The sequence below is a fragment of the Moschus berezovskii genome, chromosome 19, assembly GCF_049115385.1.
Source record: "Moschus berezovskii isolate FMDL1 chromosome 19, NW_MosBer_1.0, whole genome shotgun sequence".
In the NCBI taxonomy this organism is placed as follows: domain Eukaryota; kingdom Metazoa; phylum Chordata; class Mammalia; order Artiodactyla; family Moschidae; genus Moschus; species Moschus berezovskii.
The window spans coordinates 39212473-39238570 of record NC_142478.1 but is presented as its reverse complement, the minus strand read 5'-3'; the positions used below and the strand labels follow the sequence as shown (position 1 = coordinate 39238570).

The 26098-nt window shown below is 39.2% G+C and overlaps 1 protein-coding gene across 4 annotated transcripts in view; it reads right to left on the bottom strand.

Annotated features, from left to right (window-relative positions):
* TRPC3 (transient receptor potential cation channel subfamily C member 3) overlaps positions 1 to 26098 on the bottom strand; it is a 71751-nt gene that overhangs the window by 9586 nt on the left and 36067 nt on the right. Inside the window, exons 4-11 of one of the 4 annotated variants that reach the window (XM_055405336.2) lie at positions 24026 to 24190; positions 21139 to 21355; positions 19175 to 19408; positions 16630 to 16894; positions 11692 to 11887; positions 10253 to 10462; positions 8992 to 9039; positions 6938 to 7021 (exon numbers count right to left, since the gene is read on the bottom strand). In XM_055405336.2, coding sequence (XP_055261311.2) covers positions 6938 to 7021; positions 8992 to 9039; positions 10253 to 10462; positions 11692 to 11887; positions 16630 to 16894; positions 19175 to 19408; positions 21139 to 21355; positions 24026 to 24190 — 1419 coding nt within the window. The remainder of the gene's footprint in view (positions 1 to 6937; positions 7022 to 8991; positions 9040 to 10252; positions 10463 to 11691; positions 11888 to 16629; positions 16895 to 19174; positions 19409 to 21138; positions 21356 to 24025; positions 24191 to 26098) is intronic. The other 3 variants (XM_055405337.2, XM_055405341.2, XM_055405340.2) reach the window with 3 other exon arrangements.

The window sequence follows — 26098 nt, the reverse complement described above, 5'->3', positions numbered from 1 at the left end:
CAGACATTTTTACATTCATCTTCTCATTTACTCCTAGAGAGAAGCCAAAATTGATTGATATCAGCCAAAAGTGATTGACATACATACATGTATGTCTGTCTGTATAGATTCATACGTCTATAAAGAATGAATATAAAGTAACAAGATAGGTTTGGACAAACACAAAGAACTTGGAAGTAGAGAGCAGCATTTAGGGGAGGGAAGGGACCTTGTAAATCATGTGTTTTTCATTTTTCGTACCACTTATTGTGACATACCCTGACATACCATTGTGCAGCCTCTGAATAAATCACAGGGTCTGTGATTCAGACCCTGCTACTTTTTCCAGACAGTTGGTTTAGTCTATTTTGAGACAACTGTAGCTGTTAAAAAATTCCTTTGTATTGAGCCAAAAGTCTGCTTCAGTATACTTTTTTAACTACTGGTCCAAGTTTTGTTCTTTGAAGAAACGGAGAACAGATCTGCTTCTTCTATTGGATCAACTTTCACCTCCTCTGCGTTTCCCTGGGTCCCCATACCATTTTACTTACATCTCACCTATACCATGTAGCTATATCCCAGGGCTGTGCGAAGATCCATCTACTTTTTCTTTCCTTCCCTTCCTCTCCGTCTCTGCGCTGCCCTTCCATTCCAGCGGAGAGATCCCTGAAGCCACGGACCATGTATCTCTGTAGTCTTACAACTTAGGACCATGCATAACAGAGGATATCTTGACTGTGCCATGAAGCTCAAAGTGAGTGCCTCTTTGTGCCATGTGCTTCCAGTAAAAATCAGACCATAGACCAGCATGTGGAGTAAAAAGAGTCTAACACTCTCTGGGCCAAGGCTGTTCCCAAGCCAGAGAAGGCTGGGAAAGCAGAACTGTTACAGAAGAGAGTCGAGAAAGAATTCATAAGAGCCTACAGCCCAGTTTTTGTGGAGGAGTCTTAAAATATACTCCCATTTCTCAAAGTCAAATTAGAATATCTAAGTACTTTTAACTTGAATAGCACAGGTATTCATGAGAAGAATTTAATCATAGCTATCTCTCTAAGTCTTTATGTTCTGGAGCTGAAGCTAAAGCTCCAGTACTTGGGCCACTTGATGTGAAGAGTCAACTCATTGGAAAAGACCCTGATGCTAGGAAAGATTGAAGGCAGGAGAAGGGGGCAACAGAGGATGAGATGATTGGATGGCAACACTGACTCGATGGACATGAGTTTGAGCAAGCTCCAGGAGATGCTGAAGGACAGAGAAGCCTGGCATGCTGCAGTCCATGGGGGTTGCAAGGAGTTGGACAGGACTTAGTGACTGAACAACAACAAGCCCTCCAAGTCTTTATGTTCTCCAGAAAAATCATTCTCAATTTCACAAAAAAAATTCTTCATGTACATAAAAAATTCCAGCATGCTATTAATAATTAATGTTACTATAAATAATACTGCCCTTGATCAGGGCATTTTTAAACATTTCCTTTGCTGCCCTTTGAGACACATCTGAATGTGAATGCGTTTTTGAATTGTCTTGGAGAAGAAAGATTCATTAGAATGTAAAACATGTAAGGTGATGACCTGACTGGGGATGGTCACATGTTTTTTTTGAAGGTGACTGTGACCATTTTTATTTTTGATTACACTTGGTCTTTGCTGCTGCCCACAGGCTTTCTCTACTTCTGGTGAGTGGGCGCTAGTCTTTGCTGTGGTGTGTGGGCTTCTCATTGCACTGGCTTCTCGTTATGAAGCACGGCCCTAGGGACGTGGGTCTCAGAAGTTGCGGCACACAGGCTAAGTTGCTCCGTGGCATGTGGAATCTTCCCGGACCAGGGATTGAACCCATGCCCCCTTCATTGGCATGAAGGTATCTGGCTGTGACTATTTTTGAAAAAAATGTGATGGCACTGAGCCTTGTTAACACAGTGAATGATTAGCTGAGTTCAGTAATGAGAAAGTAACAAAGCATTTTTGTGTGTCTTATAAACTAATTATAACAGTAAATTTTAGAGGTATTTCAAAAATATTCTGATCTGTGATAGAATGACTAGAATTAGTGTATTCTAAAAGTCACCCCTTTGAAGGAAAACTCCCCATTTAGCAGATTAAGATCTGGAATTTCCTTAAGGTAAGTCATATAATCACACTACGTGAAACAAAAATTCCTAACAAATACACCAGTTGCTATTGCTCAAGGAGTTCTTAACAGGTAGATTTTATTCTAAATATAATCAAGACATGGATATGAAGTTTGGTGTGTATGTAGCTGAGTGACATCTCTTCCTTCAGTTTCTCTTTTTTCTACCATCACTTTTGGGGAGCTACAGAAGGTTATACCACAGGCAGAGGGAATTCATCTCCTTAGAAAATACAAAAGGTACAGGATTCTGGAGTCTCTAGGCATTCAGCAAGGATCATTTCCTGTAAAAGCACAGCAATTTACAATGTGACAATAAACTCAGACGCTTCTCCACTTCTAAATCACTCAAAAGCTATAAGGAAAACAGGAACAGAAACACTAACTCCTTCGTTAATGAGACTTAGAGGAACCCATTTTTTTTTTTTTAGAAAGGGATTATGAAAAGGTCAAATGGGGATGTGGAGGCATGCCAAGAGCAGACATTCATGGCTGAGGACTTCCCTTGACCTTTGATACCAAGTCTTCAGAAGCTTGGAATATAGGGCTAAAAGGAAAACTGTAAAGAAAAGTTGTATTTGCTAGAAGTACTTTGTCAGTGAGGTGGAGAGGGAGAGTCTGCCACGTGAACATTCAGTGCTATTCTCGACAAGGGAAAATAAAGAATAAAGTGAACTCACATACACAATCCTGTGTGTCCATGTGTGCTAAGTCGCATCTGACTCTTTGCAACCACATGAACTGTAGCCCATCAGGCTCCTCTGTCCATGGGATTCTCCAGGCAAGAATACTGGAGTGGGTTGCCATGCTCTCCTCCAGAGGATCCTCCCGACCCAGGGATCAAAGCGGCGTCTCTTATATCTACCTGCATTGGCAGGTGGGTTCTTCACCACCAGCACCACCTGGGAAGCCCCACACGATCCTGTACCTAAAGGCAAATTCCTATTAGCTTGGGATGGGGCCCTGGAATTCTCTGACCTCACTCCAATTTCCTGAAAGCAGCTGGTCTGGGAGGAAATTACTCTATTCAAGACTGAGTAATAGTCAGAAATCTACAGAACATCTGTACTGATAGTCCAAGAAAAAGGATAAAACAAACAGCAAATAAAGAACACACACTAGAAAAATGCAAAAGAATAGATGAAAACATATAATGTCATTACTAATATATGATCTTTTAAAACTAGGAGCCGATCCTGTCTTGAACCAAGAGCACAAGGAAAATACAGTAAGCCAAAGGAGGAAATGATATTTAAGTTTGAAAATCTCAGGAAGAAGAGGAAGAAAACATCAAAATCAACAGAGAAATAAAAGATATATTTGAAGCAGTGCATATGAAGATAGACAGGAATAAAAGACAGGATGAGCAAAAAGGAGCCAAAGGGAGAAATGGATAAAAAAATTTCAAAGGCATAGAGGAAAAGAGATGCCGCAGACTTCTGATTGGTCTCTTTGAAGAGACTCCAAATAATGGAATGGAAAAAAATATTTCAAAATATGGTTCAAGGAAATTATTCAGAAATAAAAGGCATGTACTTGAATGTACAGACTAAAAAGATATACTCCATGCCAGAAAAAATGCATACAGATCCAATCTACAGAACAATCAAGTTGTTGGATTTAAAAGGTAAAGAAAATGTGGGCATTCGTAACAAAATCTCAGGTCAAAGGAAGAGGCATAAGAGAAAAATTCTCCATACCAACATTCCATTCTCAGAGCAGCAGAGCAACGTTGATAAATACATCAAGAAAATAAAATCATCATCGAAGAACTTCACAGCTGGTCAATATGAATATACAGAAAGTAAAAAATAGTTTAGGACATGAAATAACTCAGAGAACATAGTTCCCATGAGCCTTTTTGAAGAAACTGGTGGAAGACAAATGACCTGACAAAGAGATGAACAGAAAATTAAGGCAAAAAGACTAGTGCTGAGTACTGACTCTGTTTAACTAAAGGACTAAAACTAAAGCAAATGTGGATTATAATCCTACAACGTAGTGAAAAGGATCAGAAAATATCCACCCCCCACCCCCCAGGTATACCACTGGAACCTAAGGACTTTTTGAGCTGAAGGCAATTAAGAAGCAAAAACACAGAAAGAGCTCTCTGCCTTCCTCCTATCTGCTCAAGCTGCTGCTGCTGCTAAGTCGCTTCAGTCGTGTCCGACTCTGTGCGACTCCATAGACGGCAGCCCACCAGGTATCTAAGTCCCAAATTCTAACTACCCCTTTGAGTTATTCATCACTTAGTTCTTCCATGTGTTTACATTTTGCACTCATAAATAAAACTTTGTTTTTCTCCTATAAACCTGCCTTTTGTCAGTTTAATTCATAGGCCCCAGCTATTGAACCTAATGGGGAGAGGAAAGATTTTATGCCCTACCCCTGCAATTCTAATATTTAGCTAGCAAAAGCTGGGAGGAAGAGGGGGGAAATGGTGAAAGATAAATACACTGATTTTTTTCATATTTTAGCTTGAAATTTATAAATCAAGTAATAGATACAGGTACGTGCACAGCACCAAGACAAATAATATAATCCATTTCAGCAGAGACTGCCAATTCTCTTCCCTTGATTTTTAGCTCAGTACATGGAGACTAGGAATTAAGACTCATTTCCCAGCTTCTACAGCAGATATGTTGTTTGTGTAACTTTACAGAAGCTCCTTACAGGAACGAGGCATCTTTCTTCTCTATCACTGTCTGACTATATTTTGAAATGCAGAAATAATAGCCAGAGCTCTGGTAGCTTTTCGGACCATGAGATCATGTTCAAATGAAAGCCAATCATGACAAGGTAATATGACAGAAACAGCCTGTGACAGTGGTAGATACATAACAGCCCTGGAAGGGCCACCTCCGGAGTTCTTGAATAGAAGAGAGAAACACATTTCTATGTTCTTTTAGCTTATGCAGTGATTGATATTTGGTGCTTTTGTGTGATTTGCACCAGTTGATCCTAACTAATATAACACTCTGAGGAGTACTTTAAAATGATACTGGGCACAGGAATGACGATCTGAACAAATGGAAAGGTAAAAATATTCTTAAAAAGTAAGACACAACATTGTAAGTCAATTCTTCTTAAGTGAACACCATCCCAATAAAAACATCGACAGGATATTTTGCAAACTAGACAATCTGACTCTAAAGTTTAAATAGAAAAATAAGAAAGAATAATCAGGAAAATTATGCAAAATAATCTTAAAGTAAGGACATATGTATGTGTTTCTCTATATTCTGTTTAATTCTGTTTTAAACTATAATAAAACAATGTGGTCCTATAGAATATTGAAACTTGAGAAATCTAAGTAGATAAGGGAATTTAGTAAATGATTAAAGTGATATTTCAAATCAATAGAAAATATAGATTATTCAACACACCCAGCTAAGTGATCATCTGGAAAAAAATATATCGGGGTCCCCACCCACACAGTGCATAAAAATGTGTTCTATACAGGTTAAATGTTATAATTTAAAAACTGAAACATGAGAGTACCAAGGCAAATATAGGTAAAAATATTATTAAATATCCTCATATGGGAGAGGAGCATTTGAAACAGGACACAAAATCTGAAGCCATAAAAATTTTGTAAAGTTGACCACACACAATTTTCAAAAGCTGGGGGGGAAAAAAAAAAATATATATATATATATGTGTGTGTGTGTACCAAAAAGACACACACAAAAAAAACTGGGGAGGTTACTTACCACAGTATTGCTTGTAATAGCTTGTAATGGTTACATTATATTCCATTAAATCGATGTATTTATCAGTCTTCTACTGACAAAATTAGAGCAAATACTGGCAATATGATAGAAATAGAGCAAACATTTCTATCAATAGAAGGCTGATAAATACATCCATATAATGGAATACATCCATATAATGGAATATACTGTAACCATTACAAAAGGCTTCCCCTGTAGCTCAGTCGGTAAAATCTGCCTGCAATGCAGGAGACCCAGGTTCAATTCCTGGGTGGGAAAGATCCCCTGGAGAAGGAAATGGCAACCCACTCCAGTATTCTTGCCTGGAGAATCCCACAGACAGAGGAACCTGGCAGGCTACAGTCCATAGCGTCGCAAAAGTCAGAGACAACTTAGCGACTAAACCACCACCATACAACCAAGTAAGGCTTTGACAACCAATGTGCTAAGCAATTCTGTAGAATATGCTGCTTCCAAGAAAATCTTACGAAGAGGACCATACCCTTTAACTGCTATTATCATTCATTATAAATTCTTTGATCCTCATTTTTGTGATCTTGCACTTAGCAGCAATCTAAAGCTTTGGTAGTCAAAATGTCAACCAGATGAGAAGGACTATATCCTCTTCTGAGCTAAAAAACAGTGCTGAAATGTCACATTCAATATCACAGTGCAATACTTTTCTAAGTAGTACTGATGCAACAGTGTAGCCTAAGATTTCATTTGAAAAACAGATTCTGTGCAGAAATGTACCAGGCTTTTGTACTGTGAGAACATTATTTTCCTAATATGCTAAATCTCCCACTGCTTTCTCCAGCTCAAGGTACATGAAAGTGACCTTTAGAAAATTGTAGCAACACTTTGCTTTCAATATCACAAAGGTACTCTTCTTCTAAAGAAAAGAAAGAAGAAGAACTTGGACTCTGATTTCAAAAGTGCTCTCCAAATAACACACCATTTTCTCTGTTCAGTTTTGACCTCATAGTACATAGGAAGTATACATAATTCTACTCACTATTCACACATACACAAGCATGTGCAAGCACACACACAGATACCAGCACAGAGACATGTGTGGAACTACATTCAGATAAAGATAAATGTCTGTGAATGCTTACCTGATAACGTGTTGGCTGATTGAGAATGCTGTTAAAACTGTGTGATTCAAAAACTCTTGAGTTAGACTGAGTGAAGAGGTTTAACTAGGAAAAAATACAATTAACCTAGTAAATTAGAATACATTTATTTGGAAATCATAAATACAGTCTACTTTATTCTCCTTGATAACATTTCTGGAGTCAACATTTCCGAGGGATGTTTTGTGGAAGCTGAGTTTTACAAGTGACTTGATTTCCAAAGGCAAAAATTAATGTGAGTAACGTGCTCACAATTATCAAAATGTTGGCAGAATGTCCTGTAATAAAACTATTGAAAAAATATATTTTTAAAATTTTTTTCTTGAAAAAAAATTTTTTTTAAGTTGGCTGGTGTTAAACTATTGTTCCTGGGGTCCTGTATACTTTGTCAAAATGCCTTCATGGATTTGGGAAGAAGTTACACGAACCAACTCCATCTGCTTGATTCTGGTTCCTCTCCTACATCTGAACAGAAACACACTACATGATCAGATGGTATCATTTGGCATTTTGTAATCCAAAAACAGGACCAAAACAACATGTCTTGCTAAGTGTCTTGGTCTTAGACTGTGTCAGGTTCACCACTTTGAACAGAATTGGACTCAAATATTTGGTTTTCCTTTCTCTTTTTCTTTTGAAGGTTTAACTTTTGAGTGGGTAGAAACAGAAAGCAAGAGAAGCTCCTTACTGTCTACCCTTCATGGCCTGCATTTTATTTGCAGATACGCTACCACCTATAAGGTGTGATTCAAAGGCAGGTCCCTTTATCCAAAAATATGTACTCACTCCACCACCTGCCTTTCCACCATCATAACTCAGGGAAAGGAGGTATACTAGGGTGGTAGGAAATGGCACTGATAGGCAACGGTTCTCTTTCTTTTGTCCTCTTTTCAATGGGGGCAGGAAAAAACTTCGGGGAACAAAGTTAATTCTATTTTGCCGCTAGAGGTCAGTCTCTGTCGACTAGTAGGGCTTGCCTGGTGTTAATTCTCCTATTTTGCCACTAGAGGGCAGTCTCTGTTGACAGGTAGAGCTTCCCTGGTATTAATTCTCCTATTTTGCCACTAGAGGCCAGTCTCTGACTGTTGACTGTAAAAGATTGATTTCTTGAGTCTCTTCCCTGTCTTCTAAAACAAGAAAAACAGAAACATATAATTTCTCCAAATTTTTTTAAACTAAACTCAGGACACAGAGATTATCTATGACGATTAATAAGATTAAAGAGATAAAGGCAGCTCCATGTACAACTTAAAAAATAAAATCAAAATGGCAGTTTTTAACCTGCTTTGGGGAGATGGGGAGGCTAAGCAGCATGGCTCCTGAGAAATCTGTGCTCAGCCTTCCTTCTGTCTCCAGCAACTGCCCTGAGGAAAGCTATTCTTCCTGCCAGTGATACCATGCAGGCAGGAGAGGACACCCTGAACGGAGACTATCATCTGTTCCCCTCACATCCCTGCAAGCAAGCTGCTTTAAAGCAAACAAACAAACAGGGGTCTCAGTGGCCACATGCCATCTGAATGTGCTCTCTTCAGCCTCTTCGTGTTTCTCCCCTTCTGCATTATGACAATAATAGGAATGAAGTCAGTGAAAGTCAGAAGTCAGTGAAATCAGTTGCCTACAGAAAGAAAACTTGAAGGTGTGACATGCTAGAGCTGAGTTCCCAGGCTCAAACAACTTCCTTTTCAAATAATAAAGCCTCAAAGAATAATAGTCAAATCCCCAGAGTAACAAAGTCCATCTCAGCAGTAGCAGGAGTCACCCAGGATGGCAATTAGAGCCCAACTCCTTTTAGAGACCAGCTAAGCTGCAGCCGAAGGCGTGGCCTGTGGGGAGGAAGAGGGGCAGAAACCAAGCCAGAGCCTCAGCTTCTGAGCAGGAGGTAGCCAGCTCCAGCAGAAAGAGCTAGACTTTGATGCTGGAAAACATGAACTGCACAACTGCCCCACACTGGCGAGCCCCTGTGACCTTGCATGAGTGAGTTATTATTATGACTTCAGTTGTCTTATCTACAAAATGGGAGTAATAATAATACCTACCTTACAGCGTTGCATGAGGTTCAAATGTACGGCAAAGCACTTTGTAAACTGTGAACAAGGAAGGGCACTGATATTTGTTGAGGCTGGAATTCTGTACATCTCATAGCATCCTCACAGTAATGCTATGAAGTTTTCTCTCTTTCAGGTGAGACCATTATGGTTCAGAGAGATGAAATGAGTTGTCCATGTTACTTTCTAATAAGCCAGAATTCAAACCCAGGTCTAATGCCAAGGCTCTCTTCCTTACATTATGCTGCTTTTCACTGTATATAATGAGGTATTATTTGAAGTCACAGCCAATCACTGTCATGCAACTTAATATCCTTAAGAGCCCATATTCAGGTCAAACAAAAGAAGGTTTAAAAGGCTACCTTCTTAAAGAGTAAGATGGAAGGTATTACAAATCTCAGAAATGCACATCGCTTTTAAAAAGTAAGAAATTAAATTGTGCTAATCCCATCTTTACCCTCAGCATCAACTGAGAAAAAATATGCACTTTATGGAGGTAACACTGCTCTCTTGTGGGCTCCCAGGCTATTATAGCTACAGACCATTTTCACAACTTTCAGGCAAAATTGTTCTTTAACCTCAAACATTTGCTCCCATCTGTTTCACAACCTATTATTTGAGGTTCTGCCCTTATCCTTCTGTCTCCTATGCCAATTCTATCTCTAAAAATAAAGTTCATGATAATAAAGTGCTAGTGTGAAACTCATCTTTGTTAAAATTAAAGTATGACTCAACCAGGACAACTCAAATACAAGCCATTCTTGATTATTTATAAAAGGGAGTTTTAATGGTTAATATTTTGGGGTCTTCTAAGCCTGCATCAATTTTATGATATTAAAGGAAAAAAAGATTATTTAGCTCAATAATGGATTTCTACAAATAAGAAGAATATGGTGGTGGTGAACTATATATACAATCAACAGAAAAATTTAAGATTAGAAATGTGTAACTTAGAATAATAGTTGAGAAGCATGGAAAACACACAGAAACAAAGTATTTTCTGACAGCAACTTTTAACAAGTTAAAGAAGTTTTTTGTTTGTTTTTATTTTGGTAGTTTACATGAAATTCTGACTGAAAACAGAGCATAGACTAAGTGACTTCTTGAAACATTATGAATATGTTAAGTATTAGTCTATGAAGGACTATGGAATGGACAGTTACTTTCAACATCTTCTAAGTTCACACAGTGAACAAACATCAAAAGACAAGGAGCATTTATCTTCAGGTCTCAGTAAGCTTTTGATACCTACCCTGGACTTTGAGTTACCAATTCCCATTTCTATATCCTTCTGTAGTCTTCTCCTTCTGCATTTGGAAAAGTTAATGATCCTCATGATGAAATAAACAAATGACTTTGGACTAGGAACTAGACTGAAGGGTGGAGGTAATGTTTTTCCATCATCAAAGTAAGATAACCAAAGTTTCGAGCGAGCAAACTTCCATTCTACATCACTGTCATCCTATGTCACAAAAATAGAAAAAATATGATGACTGATTTTAAAAACTAAAGATTCTAGTAATTTACTCCAGTAGGGCCTGACAATGAACCTACATTATGCTTTGAAAAAGAAAAAGTGGTATATGTACATTTATCTGCATATAATCTCTATTGGGCTATATAATATTCCAAGCATCACTCTCATGATACTCTTTATTTTTTTTTTAATTTTTATCTTCCATATTCCTCTGTCTGTACCCACTGAAATTTAACCAGAATTTCCTGTCCCCCATCCAAAAAAATAGCAAAAAGCACAAGAAAAATTCAAGGTCAAGGAAGGATGAAAAGATTAATTTTTTCTCCCCACTTCCAATTCTGCATATTCAACAATATTTCCCCACTTTCCTTCCTCATCCACACCCATCCAAGCCAGACTGTAGATATAGCATACTACACTCCAAGGTCAAAGGAGAAAAATGGCAGTATTCAAATGAAGTGCACTTTGGAGTTTATGTGTCTTCAAAGGTCACCTAAGGCCCTCAGAGGCCTATTCCCGTCCCATAGCGCCTTTCATTCTCAGTGCTGCCCCCTGGTGGTGGGCATAACCATTCTAACTGGCAGACGGATGGAGAGAAGAAATGAAGAGCTGGTCCATGGGCGGAAGAAATTGGCTGTCATTTCATCTGCCCAGTCTACCATTACCACACTGAAGCAGGTGTTCACAGCACCACTGCTTTCATCTCTGGAGGATCTAACTTTCTTTGAGAACACTAACTTACATATTTCTGAAACACAGAAACTCAGTGGACTTAACAAACAGCAAAGTACTAAAAAGACACGGAACGCGAAACTGCAGGAGACAAGAAAGCATGCCCAGTGATGAAGAAAGGTACCAAATCAAGGTCAGTCCAAAGCAAAAATAGATTTCTAGAATACTAAAAACTCTGACAGGATAAAGAACATCATTAACATTTGAGAGACGTCTAGTAAGTCCTCTACCAGGATCTTTCAGATGGTTCTGAGAGAAGGCAGCATAATGGTAAATTCATGGGAACTCCACTGCGCTCCTAGAAGACACTGGAAGGTGCGTTACCACCTATCCAGATGGAAAGCACAGAGAAAGGTCCTGCTTGGTGTTAAGCCTCTTTGTAGACAAGGGCAGGATGTCCACCACAGGACACAAAAGCAGACGTGGTATGCTAACAGAATGAAATGGTAAGGACAGACACTGTGGGTAGAAAGCAGGCTTACCTCAATCTCTTGGTATGAGCTATTAATCATAGCAATGAGCATGTTGAGTAAAACAACGACCATAGTGACATTATATATTCCATATAGAACATATCCTATATTCTCTATGAATTTGTGATCATACTTGAGCACAACAGAAGTGACTTCAGACAATCCAAATATTGACCAAAACAAAGTCTTGAAACTTTCTTCTACACTGTTGAAAGAAAAAGGTACACAGTAAATAAAAACAGTTTTCAGTGTGAAAAAGTCAAAAGTAAAAACAAGTTATGGTCTGAATATTGCACAGATATAAAATGCTATTGCAAAATATCATCATAATACCCCAAGTATAATTATTTTGGGCTTCCCTGGTGGCTCAGTGGTAAAGAATCGCCTGCCAATGCAGAAGACACGAGTTTGATCCCTGGGTCAGGAAGATCCTCTAGAGGCAGAAATAGCAGCCCACTCTGGTATTCTTGCCTGGAAAATCCCATAGACAGAGGAACTTGATGGGCTACAGTTCATGGGGTCACAAAAGAGTCGAACATGACTTAGTGACTGAACAATAACACAATTATTTTATTATGATACTTAAGAGAAATTTTTCTCAACATTTTAGAAACTGGTGATTAAATGGTGCTGATGCCTAGTTTTTCCAGGAGTTATCATCAAGAGAAAATTTTCTGAGCTTGGCAGGTGAAAACTGAAGTAATGCCCTGATATTCATTCCTTTCTCCTAAAAGGATGGAAGTTTGGGGTTTGATTTTGCAAGCGGTTTAGAATTTCAAATCAGGTTTTCTGGAACAGAACAAAATAAGGATTAAAATTATATATCCACTTCAAAAAAATTATGTACAGACTTATTCCTTGCACCTTGAGTAGGGAAGAATGAAAACTACCAAAATATCCATCAACAGGAAAGTGGATAAATAATTCTGATACATCTACACACAGCTATGCAGCCACCAGGGAAAAAACAGATCTAGCTTCATGTGTTTATATAAAATGACATCCAAAATATATTATTAGTGAAAAAATGAGATGCAGCAAGTCTGAAGTAGTTCACCATTTAAATAAAAAGAGGGGTATACAAATACTTCCCTGGTGGCTCAGATGGTAAAGCATCTGCCTGCAATGCGGGAGACCTGGGTTCAATCCCTGGGTTGGGAAGATCCCCTGGAGAAGGAAATGGCAACCCACTCCAGCACTCTTGCCTGGAAAATTCCATGGACTGAGGAGCCTGGTAGGCTACAGTCCACAGGGTCACAAAGAGTCGGACACGACTGAGTGACTTCACTTTCACTTTTTTTACAAATACTTATATTCTTTTTAATGTAAAAAATGCCTCTGAAAGCATTCAAAAGAAACCATTGCCTCTGGACCTAACATGGTGAAAGTATTAGTTGTTCAGTCGTGTCCAACTCTTTGCAACCCCACGGACTGTAGCCCATCAGGCTCCTCTGTCCATGGATTTCTCCAGGAAAGAATATTGGAGTGGGTTGCCATTTCCTTCTCCAGTGGATCTTCCTGACCCAGGGATCAAACCTGGGTCTCCCACATTGCAGGTAGATTGTTTACCATCTGAGACACCAATGACCCCTCTCGACCTAAGGAGAACTAAGAAACTGGGATCCAAGGCTGAGGAAGGGAACAGGCTGTAGATACTGCTCTACATAGATTTTTCACCACAAGAATATATCATCTACCTAAAAACTATGCTTCAGTAGAAGTGAAGAGACAGCAACAAAATTAAGGGTTCTGATTCTTTTCTCTTAATTTATATAATCTACTTCTTGATTCTTCCAACACAGCAATTAGCAAGTAAGCCCTCACAGACTAATTACATGCTTGGATCCCTTAAATGAACCTTGCCTAAATTTGGCTGGTTTTGTCATACAACCAAGCAGTAATCAATGATCTGTGAACTATAAGAATCATCCTTAAACAATTATACATGTAGAATTCCATTAAAAAGGAGAGTTCAAAAGTAAGTTCCCCTTTTTTTCAAAGAAATATGTATGGAAGTAGGCTCCAAAATCACTTCAGATGCTGACTGCAGCCATGAAATTAAAAGACGCTTACTCCTTGGAAGGATAGTTATGACCAACCTAGATAGTATATTAAAAAGCAGAGACATTACTTTGCCAACCAAGGTCCGTCTAGTCAAGGCTATGGTTTTTCCCGTGGTCATGTATGGAGGTGAGAGTTGGACTGTGAAGAAAGTTGATCGCTGAAGAATTGATGCTTTTGAACTGTGGTGTTGGAGAAGACTCTTGAGAGTCCCTTAGACTGCAAGGAGATCCAACCAGTCCATTCTAAAGGAGATCAATCCTGGGTGTTCATTGGAAGGACTGATGCTAAAGCTGAAACTCCAATACTTTGGCCACCTCATGCGACGAGCTGACTCACTGGAAAAGACTATGATGCTAGGAAAGGTTGGGGGTGGGAGGAGAAGGGGATGACGGAGAATGAGATGGCTGAATGGCATCACCGACTCTGTGGACATGAGTTTGAGTGAATTCCGGGAGTTGGTGATGGATAGGGAGGCCTGGCGTGCTGTGATTCATGGGGTCTCAAAGAGTCGGACACAACTGAGCGACTGAACTGAACTGAACTGAAACAATTTTATAGTTTTGTCGGGTTTAATGCTAGCTTATTGATTCATTCATTCAACAAATATTGATGGAGTGCCTGGTATGTTTCAGTAATTGTATTAGACCCTGGGGCAGAGGGTTGAGTAGAAAGGTTCCCATTCCTGTAGAGTTACTCTCGATTATGAAACATTTGATGGTGAAAACTAAGAAAAACTATAGTCTCTTTTTCCCTGCCGTGAATTTAACAGCATTACAAAATGCCCCCACCCCTTCCTCTTGGTCCTTTGCAAACTTTCTCGCCTCTGACGCTGGGAATATAGATCCCCAAGAATTCATACATGTGCGGAGAGGGGGAGAGTGAAAAGGGAGAGGAGGAGCGTGAAAAGGAGAGGACACAGGCAGCCCCTGGCTCCTATTGTGGGCAAGAGACTTTATATAAATAATCTTCCATGTCCTCCCAACAGCCTGATTCAAACCTTATTGTCCTTATTTTAAAAACAAGGAAACTAACACAAGAAATGTGAAGGTAATCAATCTAGAGCAGACGTTGCATTCACATCCAGGTCTGCCTGATTTCCAGCCCGTGTTCTTTCCACTCTACCGTGCGGCCAGGTCCCCACACAGAGCAGTGACGCCAGCGTAGTGTACAGAATGAGTCCTCCTGCAGGTCCAAGGGGTGCCACTTGTGCAGGACTTCTCTGGTCATTTCCCCTCTGGGTTCAAACGCAACTTGTTGCTCATTACAATAAAGTGAGTTTCAGTTCTCTTTCACCTCTATTATCGGCTCTATAATAACTACTTGGAAAAATTAATTCCAAAACAATTTAGATGCCTGGAAGGGCTTGATACTCTCTTTCAGTTTACAGGGAACTCACTGAAGGTCTAGTTTGTTTCCAGCTGTGGCACTCCAGGGGACAGAGGGTATAAAGGCAGGCAGGGGAGATTTCTGGTCTTCCCACCTGGAAGGACCACGGTACAGACAGACAGCCTGCCTTCCTGACCGCTGAACAGCAACAAGCGAGATAGGATCTGGCCATGTGTACGTCTCCATGCTGAGGGAGCTTACAGGCTCAAGACCTAAGAGAAGTGAGTGCCAGATGACTTCACGGAAAAGGTGGGCCTGCAGTGCTGCTACTGTACAGTGACCGCACAACATCAGCTGCAATTTCTTCTTCTTCCTCGACTCCCTGCACTGATTAATGATACATGAAAATACAAGCCAACGCTCCTTTTTTTTTTAATAACTGTAATGGATACAAAATGATGAAACTAAATTTAATGTCATAAATAGTGTAAGCAATATCCAGTGTTAAAGATTTGCTACCCAGTTCTCTTAAAATAGAGTTTCATCTAGGAGTTTACCAAATTTTGATCCATTCTGTGATCAAACATTCTCTAAACTCAAAAAAATGTAATCTCACACAAGTACTGTTTCTGGTTTTGTTTGTTTGTTTGTTTTGGTTTTCTCCATCCCTTTACTTTTTTTTTTTTTGAGGTAGAGTTGATGTACAATATTATATAAGTTTCAGGTGTACAGCACAGTGATTCATAATTTTTAAAGGATATGTTCCATTTATAGTTGTGATGGAATATTGGCTGTGTTCTCTGTGTTGTTCAGTACATCCTTAAGCCTATCTTACTCCTAGTAGTTAGGACTTCCTACTCCCGCACCCCTACACGGCCCCCTAACCGGCAGCCACTAGTTTGTTTTCTATCTCTGAGTGAACTTTTTTTTGCTGTTGTTATATTCACTAGTTTGCTCTATTTTGTAGATTCCATATATAAGTGATATCATACAGTTTGTCTTTCTCTGTCTGACTTATTTTACTTAGTGACTCCAAGTCCACCCATATTGCTGCAAATGACAAAATTTCATTCTTTCATATGCCTGAGTAGTATTTCATTTTATACACACACACACACACACACACACACACACACACACCACTTCTCTGTGGATGGAGACTTAGGTTGCTTCTGTATCTTGGAAATTGTAAATAATGATTCTATGAACATTGGGGTGCATGTATCTTTCTGAATTAGTGTTTTTGTTTTTTTTCAGATATATACCCAGGAGTGGAACTGCTGAGTCATACGGCAATTCCACTTTTTTAAAGAAACCTCTATATTGTTTTCCGCGGTGGCTGCACCAATTGACATTCCCACCAACAGTGCATCAGGGTTCCCTTTATTCCATATACTGGCCAGCATTTGCTATTTGAGGCATTAACTGTTTCTAATGGATTTTTCCTGCTCCTAAAAGCATCTTTATTACAATTATTGAAAACATTTTTTTTTACTTCATCTAAACTTGTTAGCATTTCTGTTAATCATACTTTTTTTAGTAAAATGTTTTACTTACGTGGTAAAAGCAGCATTGACTTTAGCCCCAAGGTAGTAAGAATACAATATGAACATGCCAATCATAAAGGCAAGAAACACCATAATAAAGAGGACCATGAACTTGAATATGTCCTTCACGGTCCTTCCCAGAGAGATCTGCAAGGGGCCGAAGCTCTCGTTCGCCGGGAGGATATAGGCTATTCGAGAAAAGCTGAGCACGACAGCTATGGCATACAGGCCTTCAGATATGATCTGAGGGTCAGAAGGGAGCCATTTATCTCTGGCTACAAGAAGAGAGAGAGAGATTAAAAATGGAACTTTCTATTCACTGCTAACTACACAAAATACCTTAAACAGGATCTGACTTGTAGGTAGGTGGTTATTATCTCAGTTGAAACTACTCCACATTTAATTAACTGTCCAGACACTATTTTTCATAGTAAACTAGAAACACATGAATTCTACATTCATGTGGTTTCTTTTAATGGAGGAAACACGATTAGAAAGATGCAAAACAGACTTCGCATTGAGCAGAAAGAGAACGAAGTACGAAAGATGAGAAAGAGCTGAAAATGCTTCATTAAGTTCAAACTGTGTCCATGACAACAAAACAGCTGATTTGACCGGTTTGTCCCCTCAGTTACCAGGTTTATCGACCAGTCATTTTACCATGTTATAGGCTCAACTGGCACACAAGTTCTTTTCCATATTTCATGGGGAAACTAGTTCATCTAACAGCTTAGGCAAGTAAAATGTCATATTACAAAAAGTGAGAATGTCACTGAATCACAAGAGTGCTGTCAGCATGATGTCTGAGCAACATAGCTGGCCCCTGGAAAGTATAAAATGCTACTGAAGTATAAAAATCTTGGAGACAGACTCTAAAGGAGGACCCCCAACACTCCTTTCAAGGTCACTTCAGTAAGTTCACAGCAGACAACTGGATACTCATTTCTCTGGAAGATCACCTAAACATTGTGTGGTTAATTCTGTGCAAACTGGGTCACTCCCAGAAGGATGGTGCATTGCACACATTTCTGACAACAACAAAAATGAAGATTTATTGGATGTTTAATACATAGGAGACATTACACTTTCAATGATTGTATGTATTTGAGGTAGTCACTCTCTTCTTAAAGATACAGAAATCAAGGCTTAGGTTAAAAACTTGATCAAAATCATAATAAGGAGTGAAGCCTAATTCACAGATTCCCCTTCACAGTCATAAACACACACAAATAAATTTAAATAAAGAGGTACTGAAATAGTCATGATATCTGTTATACACAAATATAATCCAAGCTAATTCCTTAATTATAAATGGTATTCATTTATTCATTTGATCTGACCTCACTGGTATATAAAAATCTTTGCTTGGTGACAATAAGAGATAATGTGTTTACATTTCACAATCTGTAAAACATTAATATCTTCATTTTATTTATTTATATATTTAAAAACTTTTAATTTTATACTGGAGCATAAAAATCAACAGTGTTGTGATAGGTCCAGGAGGACAGCAAAGGGATGCAGTCATACATCAACATGCATCCATTCTCCCCCAAACTCCCCTCCCCTCCAGGCTTCCACATAACATTGAACAGAGTTCCCTGAGCTATCCAGTATGTCCCTGTTGGTGATGCATACACCTTCATTTTAGCGCAGGCACCCAGTCTTCAACAATGTTAACATGCTGCTGGTATGCATCACGGTGTACTTATAAAGAGTCATTCCTCACAGTCAGAATGCATTTAAACTCTGTGCCTAAATTTCCTCATCCGTAAAATGAGGCTTATATAATAACTACTAAAGTCTTTTCCAGGTTTAAGATTTTGCAGCTATGTGAAAATGAGCTCATCGCAGCTCCTCAGTTAGGCCTTAAGGGAAGGGCAGCTAACGCTGCTTCACCTCGGTGTGCAGTGGGCAGGGATGGATCAGTGTCTGTGAAGACCGAAGGTCCCTGCTCTCATGGCCTAGAGAAGACTGGCAGGAACTCCACCCCATGGTGTACTGAGAAGCACAACGTCCTCCCCAGCATCCTCTGTTGGTTCTGCGAAGCTTACATGCTCACCGTCACTTTAGCTCCTATTTCCTGCCTCTGCTGAATTTTTGCTCACTTCTGTTACAGCAGTTATTAGCACTTTTTATTATTTTATCTCCTCTAACCCAAGCTCTCAGGGACTCATCTTTAACATTAAGCAGTTTATGAAGCTATTTTCTCCCCCTCCTTACGACAGTTTCATGTCCTAAGAATATTTAAGAGTAACTGTGTTCTTTGGCTTAAAGGTGATTTTCTTCCACCTTGAAATACCTCCTTTTTCGAGATGTGAAAACTGAGGCACAGAGAAGTAAATTAATTTGAACAAGGTCACACAGCAAGGGAGGGTCAGCGTCTTGATATGAATCCAGTGTTATACAGCTCTAAAGTTCATGCTGTCTCCACTCTCTATATACTTTCAACACGCACTTCATATTAAACATACCCTTCAGGGGCATTTCCTTGCAAAATGTGGTTCCAATACCTTCTCCTGAGACATAAGAGGACTCTGCGCCTGATAACTTACCATAAGTGAAATACTGAATCTCTGGTGGCAGTGTAACTTCACTGAGGTCACTCTCTTGAACATAACTGTCCACATACTGTTGTGCCTTCGTTGCCTGAAGGAAAGCCAGGAATCTGGCCGTGAAAGCCGCGATGAAGATGGAGAGCATGCCAAAGTCCAGGACATTCCACAACTGCAAAATGTACTCCCTGGGTCCTTCCAGCCAGAGCTCCTTGCACTCAGACCACATCATTCCTGTCACAAGACACACATGTTACAGACAAGAGTTTATATCTCAGATTGAGAGCTAAGAGTCCCCACCTATAAAACGCCCTGTGTGTAAAGCATGCCATTAGGCACCATAAAGCACTGGCTTGACGATAATCCATAGAAGTGCTGGGCAGAGTTACATGAAAGCAGCTTTGACTAAAGGAATGATTCACCCCACCAAGTTAGATTTTGGTGAAACAGAGTTCTAAATGTGCCACCAGAAATGGTGCTACTCGTATGCGCGTAGGGAAGGAAGGAGGGAAATAAGGAAGGCTCTTCAAGTCAAATGATTTTGCCCCATGAAACACATGGAGGAAAGGAGAAAATTCATCTTTATAAAATAACAATGGTTAATTATCAAAGAATGGTGATTACTGGAGAAATAAGCCCTTAACTGAGAAACCTACTACATGCTTTTAACAAGAACAGTTTTCCAATCATCTGGGAACGCTTCCCTCATTCCCCTACCCTCTTGTCTCATCTCAGCTTCAAGCTGAAAAGGTGAGGAATTGTTGGAAAATTAAGCAGGAGGCCCTAGGGCATTATGAAGAAACTGAAAGCAGAAAATGTTCTGGGGGAAGAGGACAAAATATTTCAATTTAACAACTGTTTCCAGGTGCCACCAGTGGTAAAGAACCTGCCTACCAATGCAGGAGGCGTAAGGGATGAGGGTTTGATCTGTGGGTCTGGAAGATCCCCTGGAGAAAGGTATGGCAACCCACTCCAGTATTCTTGCCTGGAGAATCCCAAGGACAGAGGAGCCTACCAGTCCATAGGGTCGCACAGAGTCAGACACGACTGAAGCAACTTAGCACACATGCATGCCTGACTATGTAAGGGGAAAATACTATAGAGTTTTTAAAAGAAATGTAGTGGCTCAAAATAAAATTCGTAAAACAATTACTTGACCCCAGGTGAAGACCATAGGAGTTAATGAGAGGAGAAGCAATCCATTAATTCAGGAATTGAGATGATACCAAGAAACATGCTAGATGAAATAATACACAAAATTGACTTTGGATTAGTGATCAATCAATAATATGGTTTCAAGCTCCATTTTTTTAATCATATTGCTTAAAATGTTTACTTTAACATAGCTGCTGTTCAAAACAGGCTATTGTGAGACTTCTCTGGAGTTACAGTGGTTAAGATTCTGTTCTTCCAAAGCTAGCGGCACGGCTTCAATCTCTGGTCAGGGAAGTAAGATCCCACATGCCTCACAGCTCAGCCAACAGAAAACAAAGAAAAAAAAAAATCCCCAAATGGGCTATTGTGAGGTGAAGTAACAAACATTCCTAAAATGGAAACTCTCCTTAAAAAAAACCTCTGAAACTAAAGCAATAAATGTTCTTTAATCATCAGTTAATGGCCACTAGGTTACTGCAGAGCTATTTCAATTAAATGCTTGATCATCACAGTGAGTCACATTTTTAAAATTGCATTTTATTCAATAATTGAAGTTGGCTTTCTGAAACATGATATTAATATTAATACATTTATAATTAAGCTCATGCTACTCATAAAATTTGTATTTAGTGGTAAGGGATATCTGTCAGCATCATCAAGCTGCCAAATTATTCCATTACTTGCTATTCTGTTTATCTTACAATGGTGATGTTGTCACCATATAACATACCATAGGATTTTAAATAGAAAATGGCAATCATGATATAGATGCTATTTTTCGTAGAAATTAAAATACTCAAAAGGCTTACCAAGAACCCAGACCATAATGAGCATTTCAGTCCAAGTGAATTGTGTGGTTTTCACCCTGAAGATCTGTTTGGGATAGTCGATAACAGTGATGTTTGGCAATGTGGTGATTCCTTCAAATCTGTCTGAGGCATTGAAAACAAGCAGGCCCAGGAAGATGATGAAAGAAGCAGCATGTGCTACAAACTTCATAAAAGGACTTCGCAGAATTTTCCCCAGCTGTAATGAGGCAAAAAACAAAACAATCCAAAACCTTTAACTTTAGAAAATCTGGCTTCCACTTATGAAAACTACTATATACATAGGATAAAAAAAAAAAAAGTGAAGTGAGAACACTCAAAATTCTGCTTTTGTTCTGAAGAGCTACACATTGTGAAAATTACCCCTTTTCAGGGGATTTTTCCTTTAAGAATAATTTAAGAAGTCTTCAAACTTCATTGTTTCTAAATATCCAATTTGTCTTAGGATGTACTTCATTCACAGATGCATTTCTGGAAATTATAAGGCTTGTTATTCTTATTTTTATGTGAAAGACTATTCAGTGTCAAGGTTTTTAGAATCTAGGAAAAGAAACTGCAAGTTTGTAATGTGTATTTTTTTATAACTGCAATGTTATGATGAGTTTGTAGACTCATTCATTTATAATTGAAATGTTATGATGTGTTTGTAGCACATTACAAACCCTTTGAAGATGAAAAAATACTTACTACCACGGAAGTAAATTTTTGTTCTCACTTCTAAATATTCCAAAATCAATTTGTACTCTGTACAATGTAAAAAGGCAAAAAATATTATAACCAACATAAATACTTTATCTGTTATTATCCAATAAACCAGAGAGATACCCAGTAATTAAAACCTCTAAGTAGGTTAACTTAATTAAAAGTCATCCTTGGTTTTGGAAAATCATATAACCAGTGAAAAAGCATTTTTAAAGCTCAGTTTATAATGATTTTAAGGTAACTCTTTTAAAATCTCCTGTGATATGATGTCCTTAAGAGTTCTATATTCTAGTGGAAGTGAAAAACAATTCCTCTGCTCCAAGGGTTTCTGCAGTCTAAGAATTAGGTACATTTGGTAGATTCATCAAATGAGTTCTCTATTCCAGACCCTACTTTCCAACTCAGTGTGTGACCTTAAAAAGCACCAAGGTTCACATTTAAAAGGCTGTAACTTCAAACAAATGTTTTTGTATATCCAGAACCCTAATTTGATGTCAACAAATAACCAAAGAATGTCAAGCATTTCTGGGGTTGGACATGAATGCACACAGACAAATGTCACATTTTCCATATTAGACATAGAAAAATAAACCACACATTTACATATCACTGTGCTGTTCCACAGCTGCAGAGAGGGCACGTCCGGGGAGTTTATCCATAGCACAAAGTGATTTGCAGGGAGCTGCCAAGTCTCTTTCTTCTAAAGGCTGATCTTTGAAAATGTTAAGTAACATGAAAAAAAAAGCAGTCTTCCTGTCTTAAAAATGGGATACATGTGGACAATTCTTACTATACCATCCTTTCACCACAGGATAAGTGGTGTATGGCAGGTATAAATGCGGGCTCCAGGAACAACTCAATTCCCTTTTTTCCCTTCTCTGATGGGCAGAGTCCACACATCCGCAGCTGTGCTAACAGAAAAAAGAATGGACTTCGTGATGCCTACTTCAAACCCAATACGTTTTAACTGAGTGAGCTGCCCTAAGAGACACATACATATAAATCCGACCTTTCCAATTCATTTCCCCCAGAAAGGGAAGTTATTTGAGTGGGATAAGATTTTTGCTTTAAATCCATGCTCTCTCCTTATCTATAAAGTTTTTAGTCTTTCATGTTTTTGTATTATCAGAATCATGATTCAAAACAAAGGAACTTAGTTGAATCATCAAAACTGATCAAAATGACAACCTTTCTGCCTTAAACTACATGGGCAGCTCAACGATGAAGTGAGATGGATGAATATTCTCACATATATGGGCCTGAAGCAGGACTCTGTGGGTGAAGACAGTTAGCGAGATGACGGATTTCCAGGGTCACTTTTGAGTGGCCTTGATTCATTTGGCCTGAAACTGCCTCCATTTAAACAAAACCAGATTTGGGAATATAAAAACAGGATTAAAGGATCTCAGAACTGCTGCCTCTCCCTGGCAGTGCCCTTCATTAACCGAACACGGATTCTGTTAGCGTGACTCCTATTCCTGTCCACATCTTATTTAAGGGATTTCTTAGGCACAATTAAAAGGACTGTATACTGGCCAAGTTGAGAGGGGGATAAAGGTCATGAACAAAAATGAGTCAAACAAAACTAAGAAGATAAAGAATCTAAAAAAATCCAAAAGCCCCCAGACCCCAATTCTACATTTTTTTTAATCTCCTAGAGGAACAAAGGGCTTGGGGAACCTGGTATGCGCTCTCTTGAAGACTTTGGATGATACCACTGTTCACACACTCAGTCTCAGATCTTTTTCACAGGTTCAACCAAGTTGCTTTTTCAGTTTTCAAGTTAACTGTCTCTTGGAACCACCGCAGTAGGGCTGTTCCTCTTCCGTGGGCCAGCCTGGTGGACTATTTATTAAGCTGGCAATAGGACATGATTGCTCCTTCACCAAAGCAGCTTTTCCTCCTCCCTATCATTGTGGCAGGAGATTTTATCTCAAAAGCCTAAGTATTACATGCCTGTGAATAGGACCTATCCCACCAGGACCAAATCCTTTTTCATCCCTTATTAGAACTAATCCAGTCATTAAAAAGCAGAAATGATGCTCTTGAGTCAATTAACATTCAGCTGTAAAACTGATAAGAGCCTTAAGCAGGAAGCTTTTTCCTTTTTCATCCTCAAAGGACATGGTACACCAACCACAGAGGAAACGGGTGGAAAAGCCGGTACCCTGCTGCAAGGTGCGATCCAGTAGCCGATGGCAAGAAACGGAAGGCCCAAGGCCACGACCAGCACCACCAGACACTTGATAGCTACCGTCTGTTCCCGCAGGCCTGAGAGGTTCTCGTACCAGATTGTCAAGAGCTGCTGCTGGCAGTTGGGGTGAGCCACGAACTGTTGGTCGGGACCAGGAGAGAGGAAGAGAGAGAGGTAGGTTACCACGTCATTGTCGACAGTCCAGCTACTCTAAAGCAGGTGCATCCTAGAGATATTAACGCATATCTTTCCAGAATATAGGCATTGGAAGGTTCTGGCAATATTCTTTACCTTCCTTCTATTTTTCAAACTTGCTTCAGAACTATTACATCAACTAAAGTGGAAACACAAATGATGTTGCGCTTCATAACTCTTTCTGATTGAAACTCTCCATATTCACAGACTTCTCTCTGGAATATGGGTGACATATGCTTTTCTTTGTGGAAACATGTCCCATCTTGCTGTCTGCCAACTTACTTGTATTCAGTTCAAAATGGAAAAGAAAGTAGTTATTTGGTTTATTGGACCCTATGGCTAAACGAGAAATGTGTTTTTGTTTTGTGCGTGCACACGTGCATGCTCAGTCCTATCTGACTCTTTACGACCCTATGGATTGTAGCCTGCCAGGCTCCTCTGTCCATGTAATTTTCCAGGCCAGAATACTGAAGTGGGTTGCCATTTCCTCCTCGAGGGGGTCTTCCCACCCAGAGATGGAACTTTTGTCTCCTGCATTTCCTGCATTGGCAAGCAGGTCCTTTATCACTATGCCACCTGGGAAGCTGGATTTATTGTTTCATGAGCAACTCCTAAACTGCTACATCTATGAAAAATGTATACATGATGTGCCTTATGTTTATATATGTTCTACCATAGCAAATATGCAAAAGATCTGCAAAAACTCAATTTCCAGATATTATGCTTAATCCACATTTGCTGTGCTTCCAGGAACTGGTATCAAATATCACGTCTTCCTATTTTAGTAATCTGTACTTTTTCTGTGGCTTCCTCTATCAGAGGTCAAAAAAACCCACACAAACATTTATCTCCATCAGTTCCTTTATAACTACAGCTTTAATCAGGAAAAAAAATGAGCAAATTAAAGCCCTGCTATTTTATTATTTTGTTTTAGTGTTTTATTTTTGCCATCTGATTTCGCTAAGTCATCTGTCTGCATCTATTTAGAAGGACTGGGATTTCATAAAGGGCTTGTCTTTATTCAGGGAGCAGAATGTATCTGTAAAAAGGTCCCTATGTCAAAAGGTGCCCATTTGTTGGATATGGCTTTCTTTGAAAGGCCAGGTGTACTTTGCCCAAGCTTGGGAATTATTCAGGGTCACTCGCAATTCAATTATGAGTGTTGATACATTTTTAAAAAAGAGTGCTTAGCAACACAAAAATCAAGGAATCACTATCTTCTATATAAATGCAATAAACAACAAAGAACCTGTTAGGAAGTACTCCTGAAATGTGAAATGTTTTTGCAAATTCTGAGATGCAAAGAAAGCAGCTGCAGTTCCTCCTAGGCATAGCATTCAACTCTACTCAAGTTTCAGGAAATCTGAATGCTTTTAGTAACTCTAGGCAATTCTTCTAGTTACTTGGATATTTATCAATAGCATACCTACAAGGAAATAAACAGGTCTTCACTCAGTGGTGTATAGTTTCCAATCAGCTGTTCTAATTTTAAAACAAGAAGAGAAAAAAAATAAAAATAAAAACATAAAACCTCTTCCACTAGCGTGGGAGGCAAAGGTACAATCTTTCCCAAATCCCCACTCTTTCTCCCACTGTGTGCCTGCCCTCTGGGAGATCCACTGACTTTGCTATGACAGCTGCCAACACTGTGCAGAGGCAAACTTGACAATCCATCGACAGAGGTGGTGAGGATGAATTTACAAATATCAGGTTTGACATTCTTAACTGAAATTTTTCCCCAATAACGCAAACTAGTAGGACTGGGGAGATTGAAAGTACTAAGAATAAGGTAAAATTTTTTTTATTGCTTGATGATGAGTTCAATGCAAAGGGGCATATTTTATCTTGAAA